The following is a 14,431-nucleotide window of genomic DNA, read 5'->3' on the forward strand; positions in this document are numbered from 1 at the left end:
CTCTCTCCGCCCCTGCCCCTTCCTAGTCGTCTTGCAAGTTCCAATGGTCGCATCCATATATCCCATTGTTAACACCTCTTCAACAGCCAACAATGACCATTGTGGTCTCCACTTTTCCTTGGTCTTCATTGCCGGCTGATTTGTTCTGAACCTTTTCATACCTCGAGTTACCTTCTCCCGTGACTCAGTCTGAAGAAAGGTTTCAATCCAAAGCGTCACCTATTCCTTTTCTTCAGATGCTGCTTGACCCGCTGAGTTACTCCAGCATTTTGCATCTATCTTTGGTGTAAACCAGCATCTGCAGTTCCTATACATTTTGTTAGTTGATTATGGCTAACCAGATGGCGAAACACATCTTTCTACACCTGTCTCTCTCTATTACAAAGGATAGACACAAAATGCTGGAGTAACTCAGCGGGACAGGCAGCATCTCCGGAGAGAAGAAATGGGTGACGTTTCAGGTCGAGACCCTTCTTCCTTCTCTACCCATTCCTTCTCTCCAGAGGAAGAAGGGTATTTTGTTTCTATCTTCAGTTTAAACCAGCATCTGCAATTCCTTCTTATATATCTCTCAATTGCAACATTTTTTTTTGGAAAGATGAGAGGAAATTGATTACAAATCATGAGACGGCAGCACTTGACTGTTAATCCACATTCCATAACAACAATCATAAGATTGGAAAATCCTCACAGAATTTCACAGCATTTAACAGTACTGAATTATAATGAAAGTTAGAGCAAAACCAAACAAGTTATTTTACAAGAAGCAGACTTATTTTGGTAGCACTGGTACCAACTTGGTAGCACTGGCATGTTTCAACTTCAATTTACAAAACTTTAATGTATATACCAGACCAAGTGGGACCCGTTGGGTCCCTGTCACACGGGAGGTCTGGTCCCCCAACGCAACCCGTTCCCCAACGCAATATTGCGCCAATAACCCATAGCCCCCACGGGAGGCGTGGTCGCCCAACTCAATCTGTTCCCAAACATAAGATTCCAGCACTCCGCTGCCTCCCTCAGCAGTGGACTTAATTAAAAATTCCAATTGCACTTGCCCTGCCTGCCACAGCAGTTCCAATTGCAATACCAATTCGCCCTCCCCCTCCTGTTGAAGCACTTGCTGTGATATCCCATTGAGGTGAAAAGTTCAGTGTTCCTGTCTTGCAACTTTGTATCGAAGTGTGTTAGAAGCTGGCAGGAAGGATTGTAACAATAAAAATCATGTTAAAATTGGCCTTTTTTAAACTTTAATCATCAATATGTGAAATAAAGTATCAAATCTTGTGAACCTGATTACGGCATGGAGGGCAAAAATGTGTCAGAATATGTAAAGATTTAAGCGCTAGCCAATAGCGTTTTGAGGAAGAAACGAAACATACATGCGCGCACACACACGCACGCATGCACACATACAAGATGAAACTTTTATAGGTATACCAGACCAAGTGGGACCCGCTGGGTCAGTCACACAGGAGGCCTGGTCTCCCAACGCAAGCCGTTCCCCAACGCAATATTGCACCATTAACCCATAGCCCCCACGGGAGGCGTGGTCCCCCAACTCAACCCGTTCCCGAATGCAAGATTCCAACACTCCCCTGCCTCCATCAGCAGTGGACAAAAAAAAATTATAATTGCACTTGCTCTGCCTGCCGCAGCAATTCCAATTGCAATACTAATTCACCCTCCCCCTCCTGTTGAAGCACTTGCTGTGATATCCCACTGAGGTGCAAAGTTCAGTGTTCCTGTCTTGCAACTTTGTATCAAAGTGTGTTGGAAGCTGGCAGGAAGGAATTTAACTACAAATCATGTGGCTTTTTTAAAGCTTTAATCACCAATAACGTGAAATATAGCATAAAATATTAAGTGATCCTGATTATGGCGTGGAGGGCAAAAATGTGTCAGAATATGTAAACATTTAAGCGCTAGCGCATAGCATTTTGAGGAAAATATAAAACATACATACAACAGACAAGATGAGACTTTTATAGGTATATAGATAGATAGATCATATTGAACCAGTGTGAACCGATCATCAGTAAGCATGGACTCGGTCGGCCAAACGGCCTGATCCATGCTGTATCTTTAAATCAATCAATATAATCTAGGCTGAAGGCGAGAGCTGTTGGAAGTGTTACCTTTCAAAGAAGATGCTCAACCAAAGCTCCACCTACCACTGAAGCACGCTCACATCTCAATCTCTATGCAGTGCCCTTTATTATCAATCATTTATATAAACTTGAGAGACTGAGAAAATTCTGTGCGTCTCCAATGACTCATACAAATTTCTAAGATGCACCAAAGAAAGCATATTGTCGGGTTGCATCAGCGCTTAGTTTGCAAAAAAGTTCTGCCCAAGTTCACAAGAAATTGCAGAGTTGTGTATGTTGCCCAGCTCATCCCCAGCATTAACTCCATCGACACTTCACTATACCTTGGAAAAGATGCAACATAATCAAAGAGCTGTCCCACTTCGGTCATTCTTGCTTCTCCCCAATCCCGTCGGGCAGAAGTTATAGAAGCTTGAAAGCGTGCACCACCAGACTCCGGAACAGTCCTTTCCCCTCTGTTATCGGTGGGGGTGCTGCAAGCGGTAGCCCTGCCAGCAGCGTGTGATTGTTTCTTTCTACTTTTTTAGTTTTTTTAGTGTGTTTTAATGTATGTTTTTAATGTTCCTCTGTGTGTCTTGTGTGGGGGGTGGTGTGGGAAACCGCTTCGGTCGCCTCCTCCACGGAGAGGCGACTTTTTCCATGTCGCCTCCCCCGTGGCCTTACATCGAGGATCGGTGCGGCCTTTCCCGGAGACGTGCCCAGGGCTTCAGCTGCGGGCGCAGCGTGGACTCTCGTCGCCGTGCGGGCAAGCCCTCGCCCGAGGAGAGCGCTCCGTTCGCTGGCCCACGACAGCCTGAAGCCGGGGTCTGCTGAGCTGCAGCCGGTGCGGCGTCCTGGGCCTGGGATCCCTCATTGGGGACCCTGGAGAAGAGCTCCGACCGCCGGCCCGCAGCCAACTTCTACTGCGGGCGCAGCGTGGACTTACCATCTGGAGCGGGGTCCCTCGCCGGGGATCCCTGGAGGGGAGCTCCGACCGCCGGCCCTGCAGTCCGCGGTGCTTCCAGCTGCGGCGCGGCAGGGACTTTAGATCTTCGACCGCCGGCCTACACCAACCTAAAGCCGCGGTCTCCGGTTTGGAGGCACCGATTCAGGACTAACCTGGACTTTACCTTGTCTGGACGCCCGCAGTAGCGGGTTGAGGTCCCGACCACGGGGGAAAATGGAGGAGGACTGGCCAAATTTTGTGCCTTCCACCACAGTGATGAATGCTGTGGTGGATGTTTATGTAAATGTTTATTGTGTTTGTGTGTTCTTTTTCATTGTACCGCTGCTGGCAAATTCATTTCACTTGCACTTTATGTGCAAGTAACGAATAAAACAGATTGTGATTGTGATCAATGAGGTTCAAATGACAACAAATAAATTGTATTGTATTGTATCAGGCTTCTGAACGGTCAATCCATAGGGTACTATCCGATTCACCTCTACCACATTGCGAACTATTGCTGAGAACTATATTCTGCACCCTATCTTCCCCTTTGCTCCACCAATTTTACTTGATTGTATTATCTGATAGCATGCGTAACCAAGCTTTTCACTGTACCTCAACTCATGTGACAATCATAAACCTAAACTCAAACATATTCTATTCCAATTTATCAATATTTACAAACTCTTCCCAAATATTTCATTTCAGTTTTTGTCAATGCTGTCTAACAATTTGATTATGCAACTAAAAATTAGAACTAAAATGAATAGTTTTTAATTTAAACCCAAGGAAACACAAGTTTATTAACAGTTACATAATTTAAACACCATTAAGATGCATTTAAAAATCTAAATGATCTGACACTTGCCTCTCAGAGTGATTCCTGTCAATTGAACCAAATGGAGTTGCTGAACATTCCAATTTCCAATAGAATGAGTGCAAACTGTGGAAGCTAGCATTCTGCTGCAAGACTCCATGTGGAGTCCAACATCAGCAAGCTCAAGATTTCAACTTCCCTCTGCCCGTCCACCCCCCACCCCCACCAAAACACAAAAACACTGGTCTTGGTTTTAAAGTTAATAATGCAGGAAAATACATTTTTGAAATATTCAGTCAACAAGCCAGTTGAGTGTTCATAAGTACTAATTTGAGTATGATTTTCTTCAAAAGTAAGCACACAATCTTAATTGGATCATGCAAATTTTTATTCTACACATTACCACCATATTAATCAGAAACAATTTCATAAGTGGGAGTAAGTAAACTCTGTAGCCAATAACGAACTGCAAAAAAAAATCAGCAAAACAAGTTCAAATGAAATGAAACCACAGTGCAGTCTATTACTTACCTTAAAGTCAAAAGTGTAATTTGTGTAAGGCATCAAGTTGTTTTCATAGGCGCTCTGGAGTTGGAAATCATGAGTAATTCTGCCATCTGAAGTTCCGTTCTTTCCATTACAGTTGAAGTTGGTCAAACATTCATTGTACCTCAACTCCTTGAAATCTTTGTGATTCTGTGCAACACCTCCAGTGCTCAAATATTCCACAACACCTACACATCAAGTGGAGTTAATGTGATGCATTTATGCCATTGCATGTTAGTTACCATAAAAGCGCTGCTCATAGACTGGTAACTTTGGTTTACAGCTTCCTACTATAATGGTCCCTCCATTTTGCTTTGCCTTATACACCAATTTGAACTACACAATGGGCTACACAAAGCATTTTACAATATAATCTATTGAATACAAGGAAGTTTAACCAAATTGATAAGACTTTTTTTGAAACACATGGACACAGATTAGAAGCGAAGTACTTAAAACTGGACATTTCTTTCTGCATAATGCTGGAGATATTTTATATTTATAATTCTAGACTTTACAGCAAATCATGGTCAAATGTGCAGACATTTAAGTTTTAAAATTCACAAGATAATTCACAAAGTAGTTTAGGTACTGCTCTTAATAATCTTACCCGAATCTGGCAGTGAATTGAGATCTGCACACAGCACCAATGGTATGCAGTTAGGGTCTGCAGAAGGACAACTTGGCCTAAGAGATATGGCCGACTTCTCAAGGATAGTTTTGAGTTCAGAAATAATCATCATGGTTTGGATGAGCTTCACATCAGAGTATTCAGGGTCCCAGTGCATATGTGCGTTAGCCACCAGGATTAGCTGCGTGTCTGCTCCATGAAGTGCCTTTGCACCTGAAAGGGATGACGCCTTTAAATGTATGCAGCAATTGAACAAAAAGAACAAAGTTAGATTTACATAGTGTCTGAAGAAGGGTTTCGGCCCGAAACGTTGCCTATTTCCTTCGCTCCATTGATGCTGCTGCACCCGCTGAGTTTCTCCAGCATTTTTGTGTACCTTAGATTTACATAGTGTCTTTCTCAATCTCAGGACATCCCAAACGCTTTATAGCCAGAGGTCATTCTGATGGATACAGTGCTGGACAGTGGGGGACTGGGTCTAAAAATATTGGTTGCCAGGAGACAAAGGGGGCACACTTCATCAGGGGCCCACTTGATATAGGGGGCCCACTTCATCAGGGGCCCACTTGCCATCGGGCAAGCTGACACCCTGGCCAGTCCGCCACTGGTGCTGGAGTAATTTGATTCTTATGTCTGTTCATCAGTTGTACTGCAGGAAGTGTTGCTAAAAAATTGCACACAGTAAGATTCCATACACAGCAATGAGACAACTCTCTTAAACGTTGGCTAAAAACAAAACCTTGATTGAAAGTAGAATATTTCTGCTCTACTTTGACAATGGTGTACAATATTCAACATCATATAACCATATAACAATTACAGCACGGAAACAGGCCATCTCGGCCCTTCTAGTCCGTGCCGAACACGTATTCTCCCCTAGTCCCATCTAACTGCACTCAGACCATAACCCTCCATTCCTTTCCCGTCCATATAACTATCCAATTTATTTTTAAATGATAAAATCGAACCTGCCTCCACCACCTTCACTGGAAGCTCATTCCACACAGCTACCACTCTCTGAGTAAAGAAGTTCCCCCTCATGTTACCCCTAAACTTCTGTCCCTTAATTCTCAAGTCATGTCATCTTGTTTGAATCTTCCCTACTCTCAGTGGGAAAAGCTTATCCACGTCAACTCTGTCTATCCCTCTCATCATTTTAAAGACCTCTATCGTCCCCCCTTAACCTTCTGCGCTCCAAAGAATAAAGACCTAACTTGTTCAACATTTCTCTGTAACTTAGTTGCTGAAACCCAGGCACCCAGGGATGAATGGGATATTGATTTACTGCCACATTTGGAAAAAGTAGCACATCCAGTACTACACCAGATGGACTTTATGCAAGTAGATATGCATATAACCTTTGGGACCAAGGCAGACATTTGTTATAAGCAAAAAACAAGCACAAAGTACTGGAGTAACTCAACGGAGCAGGCATCAGCTCTGGAGGACAAGGATAGGTGATGTTTTGGGATAGGTCCTTCTTTATTTTTATTAATTTATTACATGTGTATTTGAAAGTAATACAAGGATGATGTTTAGGCTAGAATTTCTTAAAGGGAGTTACCTGTCTAATCAGCAGTGAGGTGTTGAGCGGCACATTATACTGGGTTACTATGCTATCCTTGGGGAAAGTGCCTGGTGGAAAATAGCTCCAATTGGTCTGGATGGGCAAGACTACAGATGTGTTCAAATTTTGAAGAGCCAAGAGTAATCTTTGTACATAGAAAAATATCCCTCAGACAGGTTCAGTACTGGACTCCAATAAAAAACACACAATCTCATGAAACGTGTTTTTTTGGGGGGGTTTTCAAACTTACTTCCCTGCTTCATGGAGAAGAAACAATGAATGGCCTTGTTAAAGTTTGAAGCATTTTGAGGAATCCATAACTGTACATCTCATTGTTAAATATTACAGAAGAACAAAAACAAAATAAAACCTCCCAATATAATTTGCCTTTCTTCATCCAAATATTATAAATTATGATTTTTTTATCACTAGTGCCAGATAACGATAACAATGTAAGTAACATATCCTACAAGTCACCCTGGGTTAACTTCCATTTAACTTTATTTGCTGTTTTAAGAATACAAAACATATACCTCCAAACAGATCCTTGTGGACTTCCAAAAGTACTGCTACTCCAATATTATCTTTTGTCATGACACGATTTAGCATGGCTTCGGATCCATCTGAGTTAGCCATTGCCAATTGGTTGAATTCCACTGTGTGCTTCTGCACCAATGCAAATCTGAGGGAGTGAAGAGAGGGGGTAGGATTTGCCATATTTTTTTCTAACACCCTAACCAAGGCATTCATGTGACAGTTTGAGGATTCATTTTAAAACGACAGACAAGTTGAATAAAAAAGATCAAGTAAATAGTCATAAATTGATCAAAGTTGAAATATCAGAAAGTACAAAGGACAAAGGACATTTATTTGTCGTACACCAATTGGTGTAGTGAAATTTGTCTTGCCATGCAGCACACAGATAAAGATAAGACACAACATTAAAGAATTGAACAATAAACATAAAAAACATCCCCCCACAATGGTTCCCATTTTGAGGGAAGGCACAAAGTCCAGTCCCATCCCCTTGTCCACCCATAGTCGGGCCTATTGAGGCCTCGGCAGTCGCCTTTACGGAGGCCTGATGTTCCAGGCCGTTCTCGCCGGGTGATGGTGCTCTGGCGTCGGGAGAATCCTCTCAGCGGCATGGGACATCTGGAACGGCCGCTTCCTAACTGGAGACCGCGGCTTCCAAAGCCAACAGGCCGCGCTGGATGGAGCTCCACCACTGGCGATCTCGCCGAGAGATCCCAGGCTCCCGATGTTAAAGTCAGCGCCGCGGCTGGCCGCTCCACAGACCCGCAGCTCCACGATGTTTTTATCAGCGGCCTCAGTTCCAGCGCAGTGACCCGGGCAAGGCATCGCCTGCTCCGCTCCGCGATAGCGCTCCAGCGCTGCGCCGCCGCCGAAGCCGAGGTTCTGGGCGGTCCCCTCAGGAAACGCCGCTCCAGGCCCGCTGGTAGGCCGCGAGGACGGGTCGACGGTGCAGCCCGGAGAAAAGCTGCCTCTCCAACCAGGTAGGGACCCTGAAAAGTAGTTTCCCCCTTCCCCCCCACCCCCACCCCCACCCCCCACATAAAAAGGCTAAAACTCCGAAAAACAAAATACTTAACTAACTAAAAATAAAAAAAAGAGAGAAAACGGACAGCTGCAGGCTGGGCAGCCATACCCGTACAGGACGGCGCCCCCTAAGCCACTATTATTTCAATTATTCCATTTCAATTATTTCATCTCAAAATTATCTTTTAACTGCAATTAAAGTGGCGACATTACCTGTTATTCTAACTTCTGCTAATATGGATGTGGCAAGGAGTGATAAGCTCCATTAAGGTTTAAAGTTTTTTAATTAAATTCTAATAATTAGCTTATTCTAACTTTACTGTGTACACCAAAACAAAGATAACTCAATTACTTAAAATAATGCCCAAATTTATTTAGCAGGGGAAAAAAAAAAGTCTAAATTCACAAAGTCGACAAGTGCCAATGAATGACTTTTAAAATAATCTTAAGGTTAACCCTCAAAGATTTTACGGGATTTTTTTTTAATCCACAGCCAAGACGCATAAGTTTCCACTCAATTTTGCAACAATCTGTTGTTGAGTATTACATAAAAATCAAGAGTTCCCTCAGCTGGTGGAATTTACTTATTACACCTACGATTTTGAGATGCAGCAAGTTCTGCTATCACACGACAGTTGTGCTCATAAGAAAACTTGAATTAAAGAAAATTGTCATGTAAAGACAATTGTGTCAATGGGGAAAAGAGCATCAGGGGCTAGAGAATTTCACTAAGTCCCCAAGCAGCCCCCCCGTACATTTATGTTTGTTACTGCAAGCTAAAAACATTAAAAGCTTATAGGTTACATTGCTTTAGAGTATCATAGGAAATTGTGAATTGATACAATTGCTTGTTTATTTCAAGGGGCAGCTGTGGACTTTCAGACTTTGCTCATGAGACAATGGTGGCACGATGGTGCAGCTGGCAGAGTTGCTGTGTCAAGGCACCAGAGACTCTGGTTCAATCCTGACCTTGGGTGTTGTCTGTGCGACACTTGCACATACTTCCGGTGACTGCGCGCGTTCCCTCCAAGTGCTCGTTTCCTCCCTCATCCCAAAGACATGCGAGATTATAGGTTAAATGGTCTCTAAATTCCCCCTAGTATGCAAGGAATTATGCAAAAGTGGGATAACATAGCACCAGTGTGATCGGGTGATTGATAGTCGGCGTGGACTAAGTAGGGTGAAGAGCCTGTTTCCATGCTGTATCGCCAAAACTAAAGAGTCTGATTACTGCTGGGAGTTACAAAGAAACAATTCCCCCCCCCCCCCAGACAAACCCCCTTCATCCCCCATTCCCGCCGACTCCAATATTTTCTGCTTGTCAGTTTCCAAAGTAACTTTAAGTGGTTTTCTTATTCACAATCAAAACTTAACCAATTAGACCTAGAGAAACATAAATAATGTTCCCTGGTTCAGCAATCACGTTGTATATAACACGTGTTATAGTAATAACTACTATATTGGAATAAAACAAAAATAAAAAAACCTGCTCAAAACTCAGCAGCCAAGCAGCATCTGTGGAGATCAGGGAGTATAGAGGGAAGAAAGATGACTAAAGAAATGTGCTGGAGAGGTGACTCAGAGGCTGATTGGTGGAACCATGCGAGGATGGAGCCAAGTGGTGGAGGGGGAAGGGTGCAGTTTAAAGACAGAGGCACAAGTAAAACAAACAAAAGTTAGGCAAATTGAGCTAGGTGATGCAGGACCTGAAAGGTGATACTGGACCTGATACTAGAACCAACCCTTTGTCTCCACAGATATTGTTTGTCCAGTCATGTTAGAAATTAATGCAGTATCCTCCTTCATTGCATCTATCATTGCACATCCTCTTGCCATGGCAATGATATCAGACAGGCAAGAATATGCATCTTCTATTGTATTCAGTCTAACTAAGGTCCAATTACTGGATACTTAAAAAATGTGATTATTATTGGTGCTATTAATTAACTCGCATTTATTGCTCATCCTTCGTATGACAAGCACATTCGATCTTTCTTCACTGCTGCAGTATGCTCTCTTCCCACTCCATGAGGGGCGTTAAACCCGAGTCATGCTGACTGAAGATAAGCTACAAAGAAAGGAGCAGTGTGTTGCAAATTTCATCATGTGTGTTTATCAATTTCTGTTACCTACACGCTGCATGAAAGAAAAATATTAATTTCTCAAGAAAACGATGGATCGCTCTGTTGTGACTAGTTAGTGGATTTCTAACTTGAAATCAACCACAACAGGATTTAAGTAAGACAAATAACAAGAAAGCTTTAAAACTCAAATTCACCATTAAAAGGATTTCAAGTGTTTTCTCCTACACAAAGAATAAAGCCTGCAATGAAAACGGAAGATGCTGTAAACAACCTGCAAATCTAGTAACATTTCTGGAGACAGAAAGAGTGACAAGGATTTCCATTACAACTGAGAGGGTAAGAAATTAACACATTTCAAGTTGCAGAGGAGTAGGGGGAGATCCAAGAGAGTTTATTGTCATGTGTCCCAGATAGGACAATTAAATTCTTGCTTTTCTTCAACACAACAGAATATGGTCGGAATGCATACAGAACAGATCAGTGTGTCCATATACCATTATATAAATATATACACACATGAATAAATAAACAGATAAAGTGCAAATAAACAGATAATGGGCTATTAATGTTCAGAGTTTTGTTTGAGTTGAGTTTAACAGCCTGATGGCTGTGGGGAAGCAGCTATTCCTGAACCTGGACGTTGCAGTCTTCAGGCTCCTGTACCTTCTACCTGAAGGTAGCGGGGAGATGAGTGTATGGCCAGGATGGCATGGAGTGGATAAAATGAAGGAAATGTCTGTAATAGGATTGAAACTAATGGGCCTGTCCCACTTAGGCGATTTTTCAGGCGTCTGCCGGCGACTGTCAAGTTGCCGGCAGTCGCCTGAAAAACCGGCAACTGGAACGGCGACTGTCAGAGTGGAACACACACACACATTGCAAAGGCGAGGGCCAGGGCAAGCGGGGGGGAGCGCTGTCTGAAATTCACTCGGTGCAAAGCCAAGGTGATACAGACACACACAGCAATGAACAGGAAGGTTGGCGTGGTAATTAAGACGGCTAGCACAGTGTACGGTAAGCCCCTCAAAAGAGGGAGGGGGGGAGAAGGAGCGGAGAAGGAGTGGAGACAACTGTTAAGAATCCAGACAACATTTAAAAAGCCAGAGATACACGGTTGTGAAGTTCAGCAGAAATTTAACATACCTGGTCGGTTATCCTTGGTTCTGAAAACTAATGCTTACGTTTTTTCCCCCAATAAGCAATTGAAATTCACCAGTCAGCACCAGCTACAACCTACGAGAACCTTCAACCTCCTGGCAACCCACTAGGACCTCCTTGCGACCCACCTGCAGCTTCTCGCTACCCTCCGTAGTGGCTTCATTCTAGTCGCCGCTAATTTTTCAATATGTTGAAAAATTCTCGCCGACCATAATGAGGCCATGGCTAGTTCCCAGAATGCGGGAACTCTTCACGACCATGAAGGCGACTCCCCGGCAACCACCCGCGAACATATGGCGACTGCATAGTCTCCTGCTGTCGCCTAAAAAGTCACCTAAGTGGGACAGGCCCATAAGTGTGACACTAGTGACTGATTGAAACTAAGTGTAGACGTATTGATTATAGCCAACTTGTCTGGAGTAGATAAATTAAAACAGAAAAGGATGAAGGAAAAAATGTAATAAGAAACTGAACGTTGGACATAATGCTGGAAATCTGAAATAAATCAGAATGTTGGACATAATCAGCATGTTGTAGACAACATATATTGAGAACGAAAAGCAAAACTAAATAAAAAATTGCCAATGCCGTAACTCAAACAGAGAAAATGTTTGTAGCATTTTCCGAATTTGTAGCAGGAGTTAATCTTTCATCAGAACTCACCAGTTCTAATTCTAGGCAGAAAGATGGTTCACCTGAAAATTTGATGGATTATTAGATCCTGTGTTCAATTGCACGATGAGATGCTATTCCTCAAACTTGTGTTGGAAAAGGTACAAATCGGATCCTGGATGCTGGGAAATCAAAACGTTCAGTGTTCAATGAGTTTACTAACCCAATAACCAACCTTTCTAGCGTGCATCATAACTGGTAGGTGGCAGGTGATAACCTATTATCTGGACTTAAGTGCTGAGTATTCACAACATTCTTTTTTCTTTCAGATTTCCAACGTCTGCAGTGGCTTGGACTTCACGCTTTCAGTATTGTTTTTTCCTCCCTTTCTCTCATTTCCTGATTTCATCCATGTTCGCACACTTTCTCCAGATGGAATATCTGCAATTAACCACTGTACTGATCATGCATTCACCACCATTTCTTATATGAAACTGTGTCAGTTAGTCTCTCTTGGTCTGCACCTTATCATGGACATTCCCTTTGTTCTCATTATTCCTCCCCATCACTGCAATCCAAAATGTTTGATATCTAACCTTTCCAACATATGCTGAAAGATTGTCAGTCTGCAGTATTTTGGCTGCAGCCTGCACCTTATTATTTTTTCATCAGGATTATCTTACAAGTTATAACCTTCCTCCCCCTCACATACCAATGTTCTCTTGCTATGTAAATGAATGAATATTACATTATTCACAACTTAGTTCAATATTATTCAACATAATCAAAATCAAAAATAATAATTCCTAAAAAAGGCAATCTGCACAACTAAAATACTGACAGGCATCTCTATCTCTATGTTACTGAAACTCTCATCTTGTTTGTTTGTCCGTTTGTTTGCCCGGTTATTTGCACAGAAACGGTACACGATAACACTATAAATTTTGGCCCACCTTACTCACCATTGTCCTGTGATGTAAATTAAACGTTTCATTCAGATTGATGGTATATTTTACAAGTTATTGCCGTTTAAAACTTTAAAAAAACTAAAACAGCGCCGCCACTTGCCGTCTTTACTTGACAGGCGTCACAAAGGACACCCCACGGGTCCTCGCACACCTTGACAGGCGTCACAAAGGACACTCCACCGGTCCTCAGCGTGGCCTTTGCACAATTTCAGACCGCCATACTTTTTTCCCCCGTCACTACGGCGAACCACGGGTGAGTTTCCTTCCATTTTAATTTCTGCCCCGGGCCGGGGTTGGAGCCAGCGCGGCAACCAGGGGCGGGGAGAGGCTGTGCCCGATACCCTCCTCCTCTCCCTCCCTCGCCAGGACGCTCGCCGCCTCCCCGACAGCCCCCGCCTCAATCCCTCCACCTCCCCAGGACGCTTGCCCCCCCCCACAAGCCCTCCCACTGCCCTGGCTCCAGGACGCTCGCCCCCCCCGTCCCTGACGGTCCCCGACTGAAGCCCTCCTCTTCCCCCGGCTCCAGGACCTCACGCCCCCAACCCTCCCCCTCCCCGACAGCCCCCGCCTCAAGTACAACTTCATCGCTGCCCTGCTGGAGAAAACGGGGCCGGCGGTGGTTTACATCGAGACCCTGAGGTGGTGAGGAGGGAGAGTGGGGGAGGAGGGGAATAGTGATAGGAGGGGAGTAGGGAGGGGAGAGGGGTTATGGAGGGAGGGAGGGAGAGGTGAGGGAGGGAGTGGTGTTGGGGAGGAGGACAGGGGAACGAATAGGGTGGGCGAAGAGGAGGGGGATGGAGTGCTGGGGGATGATGGAGGATAGGGGTAGGAAGAGGGATGGCGAGGCACAGTTGGGGAGGGTTGCCCGTGATGGCGAGGCGCAGTTGGAGGAGGGTTGCCGAGACTCGCATCAAAACGGGGATTTCTGGCGTCACAGCGGGAACCCCTCAGCCACGCCTGCGCAGTTGGAGGCTATAGGTGAGTGTTGGAATATTACATTGGGGAAACGGGACCCAACGGGTCCCACTTGGTCTAGTAAATATGTAAAACATAAAATATTGAAAAAGGAGAGCTGGAGTTTCAGATTTGAATTTAATTAATTGAGCACTTACACTAATCCAATATCTGTTAGATTAATTTCAATTTTGTATATACACTTACCTTGAGATTATAATAATCAAACCCTTAAATATCTTCCATACAGATAAGCAGTGACATGAACAAGCTTTATGCAATTCAAACAAACAACCTTAAAAATAACATTGTACCATGTTTTCAAGCTTAAGCATAAAATATTTTCAACATTCTATCACTGTTTATTGACCCATGAACTGAAATGCATGTCGGCCCATAACAATGTCCAAATGCCATAATTACATGCTTCAATTTGCAGCAACTGTGCTTGCTTAGCCTGCACTGCAATTTATTTTGATAACGCAACCTGACGTA

General features: G+C 43.7%; 1 protein-coding gene across 3 annotated transcripts in view; it reads right to left on the minus strand.

Moving 5' to 3' along the window:
• Positions 1-14,431, minus strand: part of cnot6l (CCR4-NOT transcription complex subunit 6 like) — a 66,705-nt gene that overhangs the window by 4,990 nt on the left and 47,284 nt on the right. For all 3 annotated transcript variants that reach the window (XM_033023833.1, XM_033023849.1, XM_033023841.1), the window contains 3 exons: positions 7,134-7,282; positions 5,013-5,246; positions 4,388-4,590 (listed from right to left, as the gene is read on the minus strand). In XM_033023833.1, coding sequence (XP_032879724.1) covers positions 4,388-4,590; positions 5,013-5,246; positions 7,134-7,282 — 586 coding nt within the window. The remainder of the gene's footprint in view (positions 1-4,387; positions 4,591-5,012; positions 5,247-7,133; positions 7,283-14,431) is intronic.

This window comes from Amblyraja radiata, chromosome 1 (genome assembly GCF_010909765.2).
Source record: "Amblyraja radiata isolate CabotCenter1 chromosome 1, sAmbRad1.1.pri, whole genome shotgun sequence".
In the NCBI taxonomy this organism is placed as follows: Eukaryota; Metazoa; Chordata; class Chondrichthyes; order Rajiformes; family Rajidae; genus Amblyraja; species Amblyraja radiata.